The sequence below is a fragment of the Syngnathus acus genome, chromosome 19, assembly GCF_901709675.1.
Source record: "Syngnathus acus chromosome 19, fSynAcu1.2, whole genome shotgun sequence".
Classification (NCBI taxonomy): Eukaryota; Metazoa; Chordata; class Actinopteri; order Syngnathiformes; family Syngnathidae; genus Syngnathus; species Syngnathus acus.
The window spans coordinates 6716443-6734633 of NC_051103.1; the positions used below are offsets into that span (position 1 = coordinate 6716443).

Sequence of the window (18191 nt, forward strand, 5' to 3'; positions counted from 1 at the left end):
TGACCGTCGTTGCAGAGCGGACCGGCGTAGGACGTCATGCTGCAGTCGCAGGTGAAGCCCTCCCACTGCTGCAGGCAAACGCCCTGATTGGAGCACGAGTCCTCCTGGCATGTCGTGCTGGGACCTGCAACCGGCACGTGCGGGTCAGTTGGTCTGGAGGCTCACAAACGGTTGCTGCTATGGATGGCGCCACAGAGTCCAAAATGGAGAGCATGCAGGGGGGTGGGTGAGTCCGGATGAGGACAGCAGGAGGAGTTAAACATAAGTGTTATGTTTAAAGGCCCCCGGTGGTCTTCTGCTGGTTCGCCGTTCTCTTCCTGCCTCATGCTGGCCACAGCTCGCGGTGCGGGATGATCGGGACGGGGAGGGGGCGGGGTTAAGAAGACGCACGGCATGCTGCTTTTGGCGGCGGAGCTGTGGTCATCCCGGGACAAGCTGTGACCGACTGACCGGTGCGGACGTCACGACTGTGATGGGGCTCACGAGAGGACAGGTCGCCCGGGACCAATTGCGACTCGGGATCACCGACAAGACTGCACAGCACTGGGAAGTTTGGACGCGAGCGGGAGGACATGCCGGGGCGGGCAAACTTTTCAGCTCAGGGGCCACATTGGAAGTTGAAAACGACACACGGGCCACGTTGTTCGCCGATGGGAAAAAAAAAAAAATATCGAATGTTTCTTTTCAGGGGGAAATTTGCGAGCCGGTCTGTTGCGATTGAAGGAGCACGTGTCCCGCGGGCCGTCCTTTGCCCTCCCCTGACATGTACAGCGCACGCACAAAAAAGCGAGATACCTTGCAAGTCAGCTTTCATCAATGTAACTTTTGTGGGCCAAAGAAAACAACAAAACAAAAAAAGCAAACCAAGTTAGGTGGTTAGTCGATGTGCAGAATGATGACACAACCTTCCGTCTGGGTTAGTGGGTTAACTTTCTATGAGTCGGATGGAAAACGAAAACAAAGGAAGGATGGAAAGCCCTCAGCCTCCGCCCCTCCCGCCGCCTCACCTTCGCAGCCCCGCTCCACCTGTCCCACGGTGGCCAGCGCGTCGGCCAGCAGGTCGGGCAGTCGGCCGTTCAGGTCCACTGTGGCCAGGCAGCCCTGGAAGCCCTCGCGTGAGTGCACCAGCTTTGGGAGATCCCGGTACATCTCTTTGGACACGCCCCCGATGTACAGGTCACCTGTGTCAGGAGACGCAAGCAATGAGGGACCAAACATTAATCTCCCTCCAACCACCCCGGCATACCCTTCAAGTCAAGGTTCTTGGCGCCCATGGTGGTTTGCGTGGTGACTTTGGTGTCAATCTTGACGGTGTGGAGGTTGTTGGTGTCCCGGGAGATGTGCACGTTGTGCCAGTGGTTGTCGTTCAGGGGGCTGTTGGAGTTGCCCTTGATCAGGTGAGCCCCGTTGCCCAGGTCCGAGATGTAGTGAAGGTATCTAGAGGAGAAGGTCTTTGTTCATGCTATGGCACATCTTCAGAATCAATGATCGCAACAAAGCTCACCCTTTGACCAGCTCCACCACGATGAAGTCATTGCCGTCGCCGCGGTTGAAGAGGACCAAGCCGTCGGGCGAGGTGGTCTTGAACTGCATGAAGAGGTGCATGGAGTAGTAGGCCTGCAGCGTGGGCAGCGTGACGAAGCTGGAGCGCGAGCGGAAAGTGACCGGGTCGGCCACGATGCTCTTGTAGCCGATGACTGCGTTGAGCTCGCAGTAGTCGATGTCGCCGTTCTTGCACAGGTCGATGTAAGGCATGCCGTTGAGCGCCAGGCCCTGCAGGTGCCCGATGAAGTTGGACGGCACGGCCGGCATGAAGCGCTTCTCCGTCACGATGCCAGTCTCCACGTTGTGGAACTCCAGCTGCGTGTGGTCGCCCGCCATTTGACCTGCGGGCGGCCAGCGGCACTCCTGAGATCTGTCCCGGGGTCTTGCCGTCCCGTGAAAAACACGACAACCCCGCTTTTCATTGGACCGGCGGCCCGAGTGCGGCGGGTTACCTTCCACGGGCTGCAGGTCGTCCACGGTGAGCTTGAGGCCCTTGCCGCGCCGGACCACCCGCACCGTGTGCCACTCATTATCATTGAGACCCGAGCCCGCAAAGATGGTCTCTGGGCCTTTACCTACACATAGTCCAGAGCACCGTTACACATATGCACACAAGAGGGCGCCGTTGAGACAAGACAAGACGAGATGCCAGAGAGGGACACAGACAGACAGAAAAAGAAGAAGACCAGGCAGGCTGGATTGATGAAGGTGAGGAAATGAACAAATGAAGATGGGCTCTCACACCCACATCAAATCATTTGCTCGAGAAATCCACTTCCAGTGCAGTACGCCACAAAACCACATGGTGGTGCTACCGATACGAGCTACTTACTGCAGCAAAAACAGTTTTCATGTTCTTTAAAAGAAAACTGGTACAAAATAGCTATAATGCGTTGAGGGGGAACAATTCTATTTTTGGGAGACGGTATTACAAATAACACGAGACAAAACTGGATGAATTTTACGTGCAGTACCTCAGCAAAGCTCACAGTGGCACTCGAGACACACAGGCACATGTACACACGCGCACAAGCGCAAAATCACAGCATCGAACGAGTCTCTCTCCTTGGTGCTGAAGCGCCCACGCTAGCTCCCAATTTGCCACCGTCCGCTGCGCACTTGACAGCCGCAAGGCGCGCAGTCCCCACCCGCCAAAGCTTGACGGCGGCGCGCACCCACATCCAACCCCCCCCGTGCTAAGCCCACGCGTGCTTCAGTCCTACCCCTCCCCTGCAAGCCTGGTGGGTTGGTTGGAGTGAGTCTGCTGATGCTGACCTATGTGTGGTTAACCGACCTCAACACGTTTGGCTGCGGAAAATGTCACGAATCACTCACACGCGTACGCACACTTAATACCGCAGTAGGGATGCACTCGTACCACCAAGTACTCGTCCATTTATTCTCCTTAACCCTCTATTATGATTACTATCATTAACCATGTATTGTGTTTAACATACAAATGACAGGCTAGTATCGGGTGCTGTAGTATCGGAGCATTCTGACGAGACAAAATGTTACAATACAAGAAAACTATCATTCTCACAATATAATTGTACCGAAGTGGACCAGTACAAATAATAATTATTTTTGTAAACCTCAAATCATCGGCGGCAAATTAAGTGACCTCCCCGAGTCGGTCGACTGCGGGAAATGTCAAGCAAGTGAAAGCGCAAAACACACAAACACATTGAACACATTTGGGCCCGCTGCAAAGCGAGTGCAAAGTGTTGTGCTGTGTTGTGTTGCGTTGTGTTGTGTTGTGCGTTCCCCGGGGGAGACTCAGCTGTGCTGCGGGCATGAGCAGCTCATCCTGTTAGCATGGATCACTGCGCTGCACCGCGCACAGCCGGCACGGGAGATGGGCAGACAGTCAATGACGCGCCTCCGTATGTAGTCACCTGTGTGTCGCGCCATGTGTGTGCCCTTTTCCTTTTCTTTCTTGCAATGCAGTGCAAGAAAGAAAAGGGGGAGGAAAAAAAAGATTGAGGTCGGCTGCTGCGAGGGAGGCGCAGTGATCTGGGCGTCGCTGCGGTGTGCCACATGGGGAGATTTTCCTCAGAAAAACTGAATTTGGGTCAAAATCATTTCAACCAAATTTGTAAAAAAAAGCTTTAACTTTAATTTCTTAATGTTTTCTTTTCTAAAAGAAAAAGCGTCAGGAATGTTGGCTGAATAGCATCTCCAGTTGCCCGTCCAAGATTGGATGCGGGGCCGTGTGGTTGGCTAGCGCCGTTTCTATGGCAACTGCAGTCGTCCATTTCACCGCCTTCACGGAGCATTCGTCTCCCTCCCTCCCTCCCCCCCTTTCTTCCTCGCTCTGTGGTCGTGACGGACACAAACGCCACGCCAGGGAATTCAATTTCATCTGGGATTCGACGGCGCTCGCAGCAGCATGACGGGAAAGTCGCACGCGCGCGCACGCTATGAAGGCGTTCCTAAACATCCCTCATGTGCCCGCAAACAAATAAAAGCCCCCGAGGCGTGGAAGTGCGCCACATATTTTTAATTAACTCGCTTGCCGTGCTAGCACGTTAGCTCGAGCTTTCACACCGACTCCTATCTGCGCTACAAATAACGGCCCATCTTTGAGTGACAACGGAAAACGTGTACGACAAAGCGCTAACAGATTGAAATGTCGCCGCTGCAGTTTATTGGCTGATTTGAAAACGACTCTACACGCTGGAGGCAAATTAATGTGCGGGCTGGTTGTTGAATGACAGATTGCCACCAGATGAGTGAAGACACACATTAGGAAGAGGAAGAAAAAGAGGGTGAGGACGGAGATGAAGATGCTTAGGTGAGATGGAGGCTGACTTACTGGCGGTACAGTTTATCCTGATACAGTCTGGAGGGAGAGCAGAGCAGAGGGTTAATGCCGCACACGCGTACGCGGCCTCCACGTCCCGGGGACGCACACGTCGACACACCGCCGGCACCTCACGACTCTGGGGCGGAGGGCAACGGGTCTTGGCCGCTGCCCGGGCCAGAGTCGTAGGACAAATGGACTGGTAGCTTGGGTTTTGCTTTTGTTTTGGTGGCGGATGTGTCGCGCGGCGTCAACCGCAGAGAAGACGTGGCTGCAGACAACCAGAGACCCGCACGTGCGCCCGCCCCACTAGGAAACGCGCACACACCCGTCTTCTTGCCATCAAAGTCCGATTATGGTAAAATGAGAAAGGTGTTCATTGTCTTTCGTGAAGGGTCTGTCCTGCCTCTAAAAGATTTTCCCGAGCGCTTATCCTATGCTGTGGGTGTCTTACCAGAGATTTATTTCTCCCTAAATTACTTCATTAAAGCTGTTCAAAATTTGGAGACGCGAGATGGAAAGACGAAGAATCAGAGGACGGGGTGCCAGTATATGTGTAGCCCGTTTGATTTTGTGACAGTTGATGTGTTTGCGTTGCTGGGGGGGTGATGCACGGGTCCACTGGCAGTGAGCAGAGAGTGCAGCTTGAAGCTCAGACCCTCTGTTCCACATTTGACAACAACCAAAAAAAACACAGCTAACCTTGGTTGGCATATTTGGAATTTTTTGAAAGATACAGCGGGACCTCTTTTTTTGGTGGTGGTGCTTCAAAGTCTTACAAAACTGATGCCATGATTCAGAAGAATGACAACGTCATGGAAAGTCTCCAGAACGGTCTTTAGCCTTACGAAGCAGAATGTGGCTCGTGACTGTCAATTCAGAATTACGCGTTTGCGGTGGGGAAAATCTGAGGGTCGATTTAAAGGAAATTGAAGAGGTTCCGCTGTAACGCCTCGAGCGAGTACCTAGGTTGACGGTGAGGCGCACGCGGCCGCCGTCCAGCTCCAGGCGCAGAGTGTCGGCCGAGTTGCGGGACGTGGTCGCCATGAGAACGCCGTAGGCCCGTTGCGAGCGGAACCGCAGCGAAACGTCCTCCGCCTCCGTGTGCATGGCCATGGGCAGCTGCACCTTCATGAACTTGCTGCCGTCGTACGACAGGATGGTCGCGTCTGCGGGTGCGAGAAAGATTGTTGGACGGGCAGGAATGACTTTCCACTTGGTAAAGAACTCGAAACATGGATCTGATATGAACATCTTGCATCCAAATTGTATGTTTCTCAATATTAGCGAAAGGGCCTGACACAACAGATCGCGTGACTTCATCGAACAACAACCCCGCTCTAAAAATAGCGCAGGCTAGCTGCCGGCTTGCAGTGATCAGGTTGCATCAGAATATGCGGCGGTGGCAAAGAAACGGCCGCGGGCTTCGGCCATGCAAGCGGCTCAGGTGATGACTCATTTGCATGCTCATTTGCATATGCATCTGTTCTCAACCGCGCTACCTGCTGGGGCCAATCCTCAACCGCTAAACTGTTTACCTCTGAGAACGCCCTTCTTTATTGGACAATTACGCACGCGGCTAAACGCGCTCGCTCGCTTCTTTCTTTGCCTCCCCCGTGCTTTTTTTTTTTTTTCCCCCTCTCCGTTCCTACTTTGCTTTCTACCCCCTTCGCTCGTCCTGTTTCCGACAGAGCCGAGAGAAAAACAACAGAACAGGAAGAGAGGGAGGCTCATGCATACTGATGAGAGAGAGAGAGCGAGAGAGAGAGAGAGAACGTGTGCGAACTTGAACGGCAGCAAGTTCATGAAGGTGCATGCGTGTCCATGTCAGAAGTGAGCGAATTTATGCGTGCACAGAGGAGGGTTTAGTTAAGTGAGGGAGGGAGGGAGGGAGGTGGAAGCTGTTGGTTAAAATGCAAATGAAGCCTCATTAAAGGCGAGGAGAGAAGCCGAGCACCGAGACCATGAAGATGGTGGCGTAGCGTGAAAAGCGCCGGAGAAAAGAAGAGCAGCATTTGCCGCCGCAATGAGAGCGTCCCAAATCATCACTCCCCATTGACACGAATGCAAATGCCAGTAATTTGTTTCCAATGAGGAAAAAAAATGAATCTATAAAATAATATAATTTTGTCACATATTGACGGTAGTGTGGTGGAGACTAAGCTACCGCTACTGATCTGCATGAACGGCACGGCACCTGCCAAGTGGATTGTGCAAAATGCCGCCTCGGGAGGGGCGGGCCCCTTTCACGCTGCCTGTAAACGCTAGCGCCAGATCACGGCGTCAAATCATCTTTCAAAGAGGAAGCGGTGACAGGAAACATGTCCGTTCTTTGGAGAGAGAGAACATTGACGGCGGCGGCGTGTTGGTTTGTGAAGAGAGCGGTTGGAACAAAGAGAGGCAAAGGAGGACGACGAGGGAGGGAGGGAGGGATGGATGGAGGATGAAAAAAAAGAGAAAGGGAGGAAGAAACCGCAGGTAGAAGGCGTAAACACGGCCAATCACTCTCTCCATCTGCTTCTCCATCTGTGCTTCCTTTAATCCAGCGACGCAGCAGTTAGTGACCCCTCAATGCGCGCACACACACACACGCACACGCTTTGGGATGAGAAACACTTTCGAGTCCCGCGACAATCGCCGCCGCTTCTTCTTGTCTGACTCCATTTCGCCGGCTGTATCAGTCCCGCCGCGGCTGTTCTCTCTCTGGACCCCCCGCCCCCTCCGTATCTCGCTGTCGAGATTGCCGTCGTTCCCTCACCTGCTGTCAGGTGGCGTCGGTTCCGAGCCAGCGCCTCCGTCCCCGCCGCATCGATCGCGCCGCTCCTATCGCTTTTTTTGCACCGCCGAATAAAAGTAAGACGTCGAGCTGCTCTCGCAAAAGGACAGCGCCGCCGTTTTGTCATCAATCTTCACGAGGGGGCTTTTTGTTCATGCGCGCCAGGGTGGCCAAAAGCTAATCGTCAACATGAAGCTCAAACTGTTTTTGGCTATTTTGGGCATCACCAAGGTAAGGTTTTAAAAAAACATATTTCTGGGGCTCACCTCTCTCGCAGGAGCGTCCCAGGTACCCGGTGCCCGAGCAGTCGCAGACGTAGCGGTTCCATCCCTCGCGGCAGACGCCGTTGTGCTGGCAGGGGTTAGACAGGCACTGCTTGGGCAGCTCCCGGGAGCACGACGGCTTGACGCCCACGGCCCGCTGGGCCTCAGCCAGCCGCCGGATGTCTTTGCTCTGGCCGTCCACAAACAGGTCGCGAATGCAGCCCACGTAGCCGTAGTTCAACAGCGCCGTCCACACCTGAGGCGCAAAAAAAAAAAGTCAAGCAAGGCTTTCAACGACTTTGACATTTGGCAGTTTCTTAAAATCGAATTGGCAAACTGTTGTCCTCTGTTTAATTAGCTGTTACTCCAGCAACGTCATATTTGCACATAGAAAAAAAGGGGCAGAGCCAAGCAAACAATGTCAGGAGCCGACGCACCTCCGTGGGGAAGATGAGTCCGGCGCGGTCCTCGGGAAGACCCCCGAGGTAAAGCGTTTCATCCAGGTCCAGGATCTCGCTGTCTCCGGGCGCCGTGTAAGCCGTTCTCACGCTGTTCACCGAGATGGTCCCTGAACGCAGCACAGACATCGTCGCTTTGACCTTCAACCACCATCATTGTCATCATCCCACACTTTGTATTCCCCCTCATGTCAAGCGACGCAAATGCGCACCCTCGCCCGTGAGTCATCATCAGCGGTGGCGGCGAGCGAGCAACGGCCACCATTTTGCCATCAATAAATCATAGTCCATTTATTTTTAGTCACGGGCGCCGCTAACAACGGAGAAGTAATGAGGGCAGGATGAGAAAAGTGAGTGCGCTCTTTGCAATTACAAAGTCATAAACAACGCCAGCTATATTGATGTTTGGAGTGTTGGATTCAATAATGCGCCGTTTGTTTTCTGACTACAGACAGCAGGCAGACAAACAGGATTACTGCCTTTTCCACAGGGGAGCAGCAAAGCGGGCAAATTTTAGCTCGGGCCCCGTCGTGCCAGCAACGCCGTCCAAAAAGTGACGCGCTAGGAGAGGAGAGGCGAGCGAGGGAGGGAGAGGCAAGGGGGGTCTTCTCATGTGACTGCCCCCCCCCCCCCACACTCCAGAATGGAGTGTCTTGTCTTGTCTCCTTCACATCATAATACGCACAAGAGTACTTTAGGGAGAAAATGTGTTCTTGTTTTGTTTGCACAGTGAATCAGTGCAGGGAGAGCGAGATAAGTCAAGCACGTTTGGATAAGCAAATGAATGCATCACGGAAAAAAAAAAAAGGCGATCACCAAATACAAAAAAAATGAATGAACCCATTCTGTTAAATAAACAATTGGATACATTTAAATTTCGTACCTGAGCGTCCGTCCCTCTGGAAGTCCACGTGGTACCATTCCCCGTCATTGACCTTCCTGTCGATGGCTTTGGTCTTGGTGGTTCCGGAGCCCATGTCCAGCAGCAGGTACAGGTGGCCGTCCAGCATCTCGATGGCAAAGAAGTCCACCTGAACGGCCAACGGGACGCCATGGCGTTAGACACTTCAAGGACATTTTGAGGTCGACGTTTACCTTGATGGTGGGCGGTGTGCGAGGGTCCTTGCGCTGTATCTGCCGGGGCTTCCCGTGGCTGAAGAGCATCAAGCCGTTGGGCTCGGTGGTTCTGAAGTCGAAGGAGATGGAGCCCGCCTTCTTGGCCGTCCACTTGCTGAGCGCCACGAAGGACTCGGGCGTGTCGAAGGTGACGGGATCCAGCGTGGCCACGCTCTCGCACTTGAAGGACACCACGCCGCTAACCTGGGGGGGGGGGGCATTAAATCAGGCTCTTCATCCCATTTCGAGAGCGAAAACAAGATGGCCGACTCTACCTTCATCTTGGGGTCTCCCTGTTTAGCCAGTCTAGACAGCTCCAGCCGTACATCGTTATTCTTGTACACCACCTTCAGGGGGGATAAGAAAAAAGAAAAGCTATTTAAGGGGGTAGGGGGAGAAAGGCTGAAACATCAAGTGCCTTTCCAATCCCAAAAGATGTTTAATTTGGAAGAACTTCTTGGGAGTCATTTCAAGCACTCTTAATTGGACATCAAGGAGTGTGTCCAAAAGCAAGTGCTGAAAAAAGCCTTTTGTGAGCCACACATGCTTAGCTTTTACTCAAATAGAACTTCGGACATTTTTGTCTGCCGCTTTTGCTAAACATTTGACTTGAGTCTGAAGCACACCACACCTGTGTGTGCGTGTGTTGCGTAACACATCTCCTTTTAATTCCATCTCGCAAGCAGCGAGCCAGGCCGGCGGCTTGTCTTCTTCCTGCTTGCTGCGCTCCGACACAGAACGCTCTCTGACTGAGCGGCAGAAGACGGCGCTTGTGCCGAGCATTCTGATGCGACCGGCGCAAACACAGGCTCGGCTTTATTAGACCGAAGCTTACCCCGCCCGCCCGCCCTCTCCCCTTCCCTTCGGCTCCTTTGACATCTTCTTACCCAGTAGCCCATCAAGATGAGGAAAACAATGCATCAATTACAAAACAATCAGGCAAATGTGAAATTTATCGAAAGCAACAATCAAATCAATTGTAATCGTTCAATATATGACGAGGACATGACGGTGACCCGCTAAAAGCGCAGAATAACGTGACGTACGCAAACGTATTAATTATGGAAATTTAATGGCGCCGCCCGGCCACATCATCTGTCGCCAGGTTTGTTTACGACTCGGGCTCGCTAAGTGAATGAAAGACACGCAGTCGGTGCGCGTGAATTTGTGTCTCCTCAGTACGCGTCGTGCATAACAATCCCGGCTAATTAGCATGCGGCTCGTCCCCCAACGCCGCTCCACATCAGTGATTCTCTCTGATGTTGGCAAGGTGTCTGGGACGTTTGGTGAGAACCTGCCAGCCTCTCGGATTGGTCGCGGGATTTTTTTTTTTTCCAACGTTGGTGAAATGTTAGTTACTAATCAGAAGCAAACTGAAAAAGAGTTTGATACAGAATCAAGATGGAGTATGAATTTAATTTGAAACGGGCATTGAATCGGGCGTCCCTGATGTCATCCGCCGATAAAAAAAGAGAACCGGAAAACACTTGAAAGATAATCCGCGGAATGTTTTTACAAGGACGTCCGTGGTTATTTTTCAATTTCGCGGCGGCGAACGGGACGTGCGGCTGCATGAGGGATGTAAGGCAAAGAGATTTGTGACAGGATTAGTACCGTCTCGGGACGGCGAATCTATCGTAAGCGACTGAACCAGTCAGACGGAAGATGTAAGGGAGCTAAGGAGCGTACAAATTGTTGGAGGAGCCTGTAAAGTGAATCCAGACATTTGTTTTGAAATACACACAGGAAGCGGCCCACCTCTTTCAAGCAGCCCATGAAGTTGTTGCTGACCGGTGAGCCGGGCAGGTCAGCCGTGCTGGGGCTCCCTCCCACGTAGAAGAAGTCGTCAGAGCCCAGCATGGTGTAGTCCTCCTGGGTGTAGCCCGTGGTGGTCAGGATGCCGTCCACCGAGATGGTCACCTACACAACAAAGCACAGGGAAAGGACACGCTATATATTCACAGCCAAAGGCTAGCTAGGCGTCGACCAGCCAAATTAGCCCCCGCTACTCCAAATATGTCTGTGGCAGGCAGGGAGATGGCCTGATTGCTTTGGGGAATCGTGTGTGTGTGTTGCATGTGGTGCAGTGGAACAAGTGAGGCCGTGTTCGAAGGTGCGGCGGTCGCTTTCCAGCTTACTGTCGGGGGCAAAGAACCCAAAGGTCAGGTGACACCTGTGCATTGGAGCCTGGACCCGATCGAGTCCAAGTACCTTGAAGTCTGAGTTCTTATTGGACCATCGTACAATTCGGGCCCGAGGAAGCACCTTGCGCTCTGGCAGATATTCACGTCCGCTACGAGGGTCACTTTGTCATCTGACACTTTAACAAAGGCTGTCACGGAAGATTGCCGACTCGGCATTAAAAGTCCTTTGTCGCGTCGGTGACTCGATTTACTCGCCAATACGACTTTTGACAGGCCGCCTCGCTCAACACACAAGCAGCCCAACGGGCTCAAGTCGACTCGCTAACATCGCTACTCTTTGGTTACGCTTGCAGGCGGAAGGTGTTGGTTAAGTCTTCTTTGTGCTAGTTAGTAGTGTCGAGTTACTCATGTCAGGGTTGATGATGTTAGTAAGCGGCGATGGTGTTAGTGTGTTGTTAGTTGCGATGATGCTGTTAGTGGGCTTTGCCATCTCGGGGCTGGGATTTTTGTGTTTTTTTTCTTTCAGCTCAGATGACACCCTGACCACAAACACACAAACACACACACACACTTGGCATAGAATACACACACTTACTTACACTTGTTAGATGGATCACAGCTCATTCCACAAGCAGATCTAAAAACATGCGGCGCGGTTGCTCATTCCACATGCGCAAAGAGAATGATGGCATGATGGCAAGCATGCAGTGGAAGCTGGGAACAAACAAAAAAAATCAAAATGATTCAAGTGACAAGCGGCGATGAACGGGCCCTCGCATCCTGGCCGAGCCGCAAAATGACGTTCAAACTTTGGCGTCATAAAGCTGTCTTTTTTTTTTTTTTGATCACCTGCTCCAAAATGAGGTCGACTGTTCAATTTTGTTTGTTATGGACAGCCCATCAAAACACGAGATCTAGAATTTGCCCAAAAGGGCCGCTTTAACCGAATATGGCCGACTTCCTCTTCAATTTTAGCCGGGCGTCCTCGAGGCTTTTTTTTTTTGTGGTAAGTGCTCGGGCCGTAAAATAATAAGCAACTTTTTGTGCATGCAAATGAGGAGGCGGAATGCTGGCATGAGCCAATCAGAAGTCATGAGAAAAAAAAAAAACAAGGGAGAAAGAAAGAAAAGAGTTTGGCAACAGGAGAAGGGGCGAAGGCTGGGTGGGAAGGACAATTTTTTTTTGGAAGCGTTAAAAAAATTAACAACCGTACTTATCCTTTTATTGCTCACTTTTGTTGTTGTTGTAAAAAGGAAATAAGACACGAAGGGTGGAGGGGCAAAAGCCAAACTAAGAAACAATTAGAATGGTATCTACCGAACAATGGAGTTTGTTTACCATAGCGTGTCCAATGCCTGAGTGCTTTGTAGGAGAGGGGGGAAGAAAGGAAAGCAAATCAAAAACTGTGAACAGAAGGAATTGGAAAAAAACGTAAAAAAAGAAAAAGCCAGAAAAAATTTGACCCTCTGGCGAGGAGCGCTTTTCGCTAGGAGAAGGGCACAGGTTAGGTTAGTAGGATGAGTCATTCCATGGATGGCGCTGGCAGGTTAGTAACAAGTTAGTAGGAGTGGGAGGTAGTCACTCAGTCACTGGGTTGGATGACAAGAAGGACTCACCTAGAGCCGCACGCCTGCAAACGGACAACAACGCATTGACGGCGCCGCCCGCCAACTTGGACATGAGCGCTAGCGGCTCCCGCTCGGCGCTCGCCGTGGTGTTCTAATTACACCTCGGCGTTACCTTGCAAATTTGCTAAATCATTTGAAGAGGGTTGCAATTCTTGAAAAACAACAATGTCTATTAAATACAAAGGATTCAAATACATGTAGAAAAAAAAAGAAAGGAAATCATTATTTCCTATTTGGAAATTTGTATTTGACATTTGTTGGTAGTCGTTTATCAAAGAAAACCAAAAATTCAGTCAAACTTGATCGTTTACCTGTCTGAGGTTGCGGGTGACCTTGACGTCGTGCCAGGCGTTGTCGTTGAACTTGCCGTTGACGGGCTCCACCAGGGCCTCGAAGGCGCCGGAGCCCAAGTTGATGACCAGCGAGACGGCGCCGTTCTTCAGCGACAGGTTGACGTAATCGGCCGACTTGCCCGTGTGCAGCATCAGCCCGTTGCGCTGCAGCGTCTTGAAGGAGAGCGTGATCTCGTCGCTGCTGGACTGGATGGGGTTGGGCGACAGGTCGTAGCAGAAGAACTCGGAGCCCTTGAAGGTGGCCACGTACTCCTCGCGTGCTGCCGCGCAAAAGAAAAAAGTTTTGACTTCATTGACATGATGATAATGATTAGAACATTTCCCGTTGCCGCACATCCGAGACGCAGCAGGAGTGGCCAATTAGGATTCCCCGCCAGAGGAGCGGGAGGCGACCAATGGCAGCTTGCCAGCTTGGTGACCCCCAAGGACATTATCCCAAGGTTTGGCGATCCATCATCCTTAAGCTCTCGGGCCTCTTATCTACCCGCACGCGCGTGAAGTCACGAGCGTCGCATACGCAAGCGAGGGCGCCGCGGCCGCCATCTTGGGTCGAGCCGGGCGAGGGGAGGGGCGGCGGCGTAATGAAAAGAGTCAAGTGTAATTGCTTGTTACGGCTGAGCCGGAGACGAGCGCCCCGATGGAAATGGGCCCGCACTCTGGCGAGGAGAGCTGACGGAATAATGAAGAGGAGGAGGAGGAGGGGCCGCCGCGCAAGTGAGAATATGTCACAATTCAAAAAGCAATTATGTCAAATTGTCTTCCTTTTACGTGAAGAAGAAAACGATAAAGTGGCAACGTCGATGGATGAGGGAGAAGCCGCTCTTTATTTTACTGTAAGCACTGGCCGACCTCGGACTTTTGCCTCGAAAGAATATGAAATCGCAATTTTTATTTTATTGGAGGGGTTGCAATTGGATTATTTTTCAAAACCATTCGGCCCTATACAAGTTTAGCAGTGAGCAAGTCCAGCTTTTCCATGCACATATGGTGTCTGTAAATAGTGTGACACACACTCACACACCAATAAATGGGTGTCATTAGGATTGCGCAACCTCTCCCTGCAAATGTACACACACGGGCGACACTCGCTGACCCCGAAAAGCTAACACTTCCACTTCCTGTTGCAAATACTCATTTGCGGCATATGGAACGACATACGCGTGTAACGCAAACACACACGCACGCACAAAATATTTGGCACACCTGACGCACGCACCGCAAGTGCTTCATCTCAGATGAACAGAGGGAGTCAGTATAAGCTGGATATTAATTCGCAACACGCGGGAATGACAGAAGAATTGTGAGGGCATGTCCACAAAAACGCCTCAAGGATCCAAGGCGCAAAATGGAACAGGAAGTCAGCCATTTGGAATTGAAGCTGCCATTTTGAAGCCATTCCAAAGCTTTGACGACGGAATTTCCCCAAATGGGCTCCAATCAGAAGCGTGTCGCGGACAGATGGACCCGACTAAATTGCCGTTTTACACCCGCCGTCGAGGCGAGGGAGCATCAAAGTTTGATGAACGTTTGGAGGACCGTGGAAAATGTTTACGTCCGTGCCTGACGGGAGGGGCTGAGCGACGAGCTCTGCTGGGATCAGCAAATAAGTGACACCGGAGAGGATCATAAAGCATCGACACAATTCACTTCTTAAATTATTCAACACAAACAACCTTGACACGAGGCGCATCAAAACACTAGAACAAAAACTAGCAATTTACATGATGAAACTCATCTTTTTTTAGTATTTACGTTTGATGTAGAAAACGACTAGAGACAAAAGCAGGATAAATCAAACCATAAACGGGCATCCCGGAAATTAACGAGGCGAGCGGCTCGCCGCTTTGTGTCTCCAACGTCTTTTTCACCTGCTAATTTCTCGTCGTTTCCACGGCAACTGGGTGGTTTTTTTTTTTTTCCCCCTCTCGTGGAGAGCGGGAGACAAAGAGAGGCTGATTGAGCGAAGCGCACATTATTATGGACAGCTGTACTAAAAATAAATTGAAGAGAAGACAGGCAGGGGGAGTAAATCAAACCGTATAAGTTTCCTGTCTGCCAATTTCTTAAATTTTTCATCTTTAGTATTTACTTAAATGCATGTGCAAGCACGCTTCTGTCAGCCACAGCTTACGCAGAGACACTCACATGAACATTGGGCGCTATCCCACCCGGCCTCGCCTCGCCTCTTTTTCCTCTCATGTGCCGACTTCCATGCCCCAAACAGGCCAAGCTCTGCCTTTAAAGTCACACGCATTCCCAAATAGGTACAGATACTACAGTACGATGAGAGGAGTGAACGAAATATATGAATAATAAAATAAATATTTGCAGATTTTGTCAAAATGAGGAATTTGCATTTCTAAAATTGCCCAAGATACCATCTTGGGAATTTTACCGAATATTGACCAGCTCTTTGCATTCCGCGCCTTGCCGAGGTGACTAACTCGGCCGCTTTGTGTCTCTTTCTCATTCTAATTTCTCCCCCGTTACGATGGCAACCGGTGTTTTTTGGGGGGGAGGCCTGGAAGAGAGAAAGCATGATTGAGTGAGGCGCACATTATCGCGGACAGCTGTACTGAATCAAAATGGTGGACGGGGGAGAGCGCACATGACGCCGCACTTGATGGCGGCGAGGTGTGCCTGTTACTGCAAAGGAGGGGCTGTTTAATAAAGACAAGACTGGCAAACAAAATGGAGGGAGAAGGAAGGATGGAGAGGTGAATGAGGGAGAGTGGGGAAAAAAAAAAAGAAAAAAAAGCTGCTCCATCTACAGTAAATCCCAGCGCGGCGAGCTTCAATCATAGCACCCCTGTCATTCTGGAGATAGCACGCTGCAATGCGCCCCCCTCCCTCCCCTCGCTGCTCGTTTTTAGCCCACGATGCAATTCTGCTATCAGTCGCCAACACACAAACACACACACGCACAAACACGTCCCTTCTTTAATAACCTGCAGGTGGATTAACTACGTACGGGCTTAACTAGCGCAAACAGATATACGAGCAAAGGCTCGCAAATGGATGCAAACGTCTGCCTTGCGGTTCAACTGTTCAAATGAAAAAACATATTCAAAAAATAAAAATCCAGTCACTCACTGGCAGCTGGTCGGCGAGAAGGCCGGCAACTAGCGGGTCGCGCCGGGCTAACAGATTGCTTGCTGGCATTTTTTTTTATTTTTTTTTATACACTACAAAGTTTGATATGCAATCAGATTTTTTTTAAAAAAGCTTTAACTTGGCTAAAAATAGCTAGGGGGGATATATAGACGCCCTCATTTGATGTTCTTGATACCACGTCACCGCAAAAAAAGATGACAAACTGAGGCCGCAGCCGACTGCAAAGTAACCAATTTCCACTTTTTGTTGTCACGGGCCAAGGTGACTCGGTTTGTCAGCGAGCGACAGAAGTGAGTAACGCTGATTAGCGCTGATTAAAATGGCCGCCGTCAGGAATTTGTATCGATTGGCTGGGTAATGGCGGCTCCTTGACTGCGCCGCGCGATAACCAAGTGAAAAAAGGCAGCGGGAAAAACAAGAACGCCGTTTGGTTGACCTGTGTTGATACGCTGCAAAGGCTGAAACATTTATTAGCCATTTGGAAAACTGGCTAAATGGCTCAAATGAGGACTTTTTTTTTTTAGGGGTTTTCTTGATCTACATTTCTCCTCCCTCTGCTCACTTTGGCCTCATCCCCCGCCGGCACCGACTTGTTTCCATGACAATGTCTGCGGGCGAAACAATGTGTTTGTCTTAAAGCGGGATAAGATCACAGCTACTTTCATCTTTTTTCGTCACACAAGCCCGGGATGCTCTACGCTTTGTACGACATCACACGCACTCCGCCAAGACGTGTTGTTTGCAAATAATAAGCAATCTCTTTCCGTGGACGGGAGGGAAATGAATCTGCTCTTTAATGGACGCCGTGGCTATTTCAGTTGTTGTGTTAATGCCAGACAAGCGGGCAAAAATAATTGAGTTTTTTTGTCGAGTGCGTGCGTGTGTGCGTGCGTGCGCTTGTGTTGGCAAACAGCTAAGAAATGAACTTGAAATGCCAGATGGGGCACTGGAGTGAATCGCCAATTGCAGAGAGGCTTAAGTGCAGCATTCTTATGAGCGTGTGGATGCAGCGGGGGGGGGGGGGGGGGGGGGGGGGAGAAAAGAAAAGAAATGTGTGGTGACATATGAGTGAGTGGATGTGAGGCGCGAGTGGAAAGTCTGCAAGGAGGCTATAAAAAACGTGTGAAAAACAATGGCAGAGTGTGTGCGTGAGCGTGTGCGTGCGTCAGCAGCTCGGGTGAGGTATCCGCATCGCCGATGAATCCCGACGCGGAAAGAGAATGGCTGCAGTTTTATCTGGCTTCCTGCCTCCGGCCTTCTCTTTCTCCCGGCTTTATCTGCGCCGGCTTTGCTATCGGCGTCGGTGCGGTTCGGAGATGTTAGCCCAATGGTGCCCAAAGGGGGCACGCTCTGCGTTGGCAGTTTGATTTTCACAGCCTCAAGTTGCAAAAATCACACTGGGCCTTTTAACAGCGGCTTGCTGTGGCTCGCGCCTCCGATGGGCCGCTGCTCACTCGCTCACGTATTTTTAGCAGTCCAACTGTTCGGGCTTAGTTGATTATACCGACATACGTTTGGGGAGATTTTATGTAGCAAAATACTAACGGTATCGGCACTTGGTATCGGTAACGACACAATATTTGAGGGCTCGTATCTGTCTGAAAGTAAAAATAAAAAAAACTAACGAATACGATTTTCCTCCCATTGAGTCACAGCGAGGCTGTATTTGATCCAAAATGAATCAGGCCTTTGTGGCTTTTATCAGCCTTCCGGGCTCAGGATGACTAAGAGGTACGGGACATGTTGTACCTTACTGGTACCGACTGGTTCTCTGCGCCTTGGCGTCTGTTACCGTCCTCGAGCAGGCATATGGCCGAGTCAGCAAAGAGCTTTCCGTGCGTGTCCCGGAGTGAGGAGGAGGAGGTAGCAAAAGACGAGAGGCCAATTTTGACACAAAAAGCGCCGGCCGAGCGCCCGTCCATCTGTGCGCTTGCTCGCCATAAGACGAATGTGTAAAAAAGGAGCCGGCCGGGCTTGCCGACGCTTTA

At 51.1% G+C, this 18191-nt stretch overlaps 1 protein-coding gene across 24 annotated transcripts in view; it reads right to left on the reverse strand.

Annotated features, from left to right (window-relative positions):
- Positions 1-18191, reverse strand: part of LOC119138514 (neurexin-1a-like) — a 36000-nt gene that overhangs the window by 6275 nt on the left and 11534 nt on the right. For 9 of the 24 annotated variants that reach the window (XM_037278610.1, XM_037278626.1, XM_037278609.1 and 6 more), the window contains 16 exons: positions 13048-13349; positions 12447-12470; positions 10723-10884; positions 9240-9311; positions 8944-9168; positions 8732-8879; positions 7828-7958; positions 7394-7646; positions 5317-5520; positions 4364-4390; positions 1998-2120; positions 1505-1886; positions 1247-1437; positions 1008-1181; positions 796-822; positions 5-124 (listed from right to left, as the gene is read on the reverse strand). In XM_037278610.1, coding sequence (XP_037134505.1) covers positions 5-124; positions 796-822; positions 1008-1181; positions 1247-1437; positions 1505-1886; positions 1998-2120; positions 4364-4390; positions 5317-5520; positions 7394-7646; positions 7828-7958; positions 8732-8879; positions 8944-9168; positions 9240-9311; positions 10723-10884; positions 12447-12470; positions 13048-13349 — 2565 coding nt within the window. The remainder of the gene's footprint in view (positions 1-4; positions 125-795; positions 823-1007; positions 1182-1246; positions 1438-1504; positions 1887-1997; positions 2121-4363; positions 4391-5316; positions 5521-7393; positions 7647-7827; positions 7959-8731; positions 8880-8943; positions 9169-9239; positions 9312-10722; positions 10885-12446; positions 12471-13047; positions 13350-18191) is intronic. The other 15 variants (XM_037278627.1, XM_037278623.1, XM_037278620.1 and 12 more) reach the window with 6 other exon arrangements.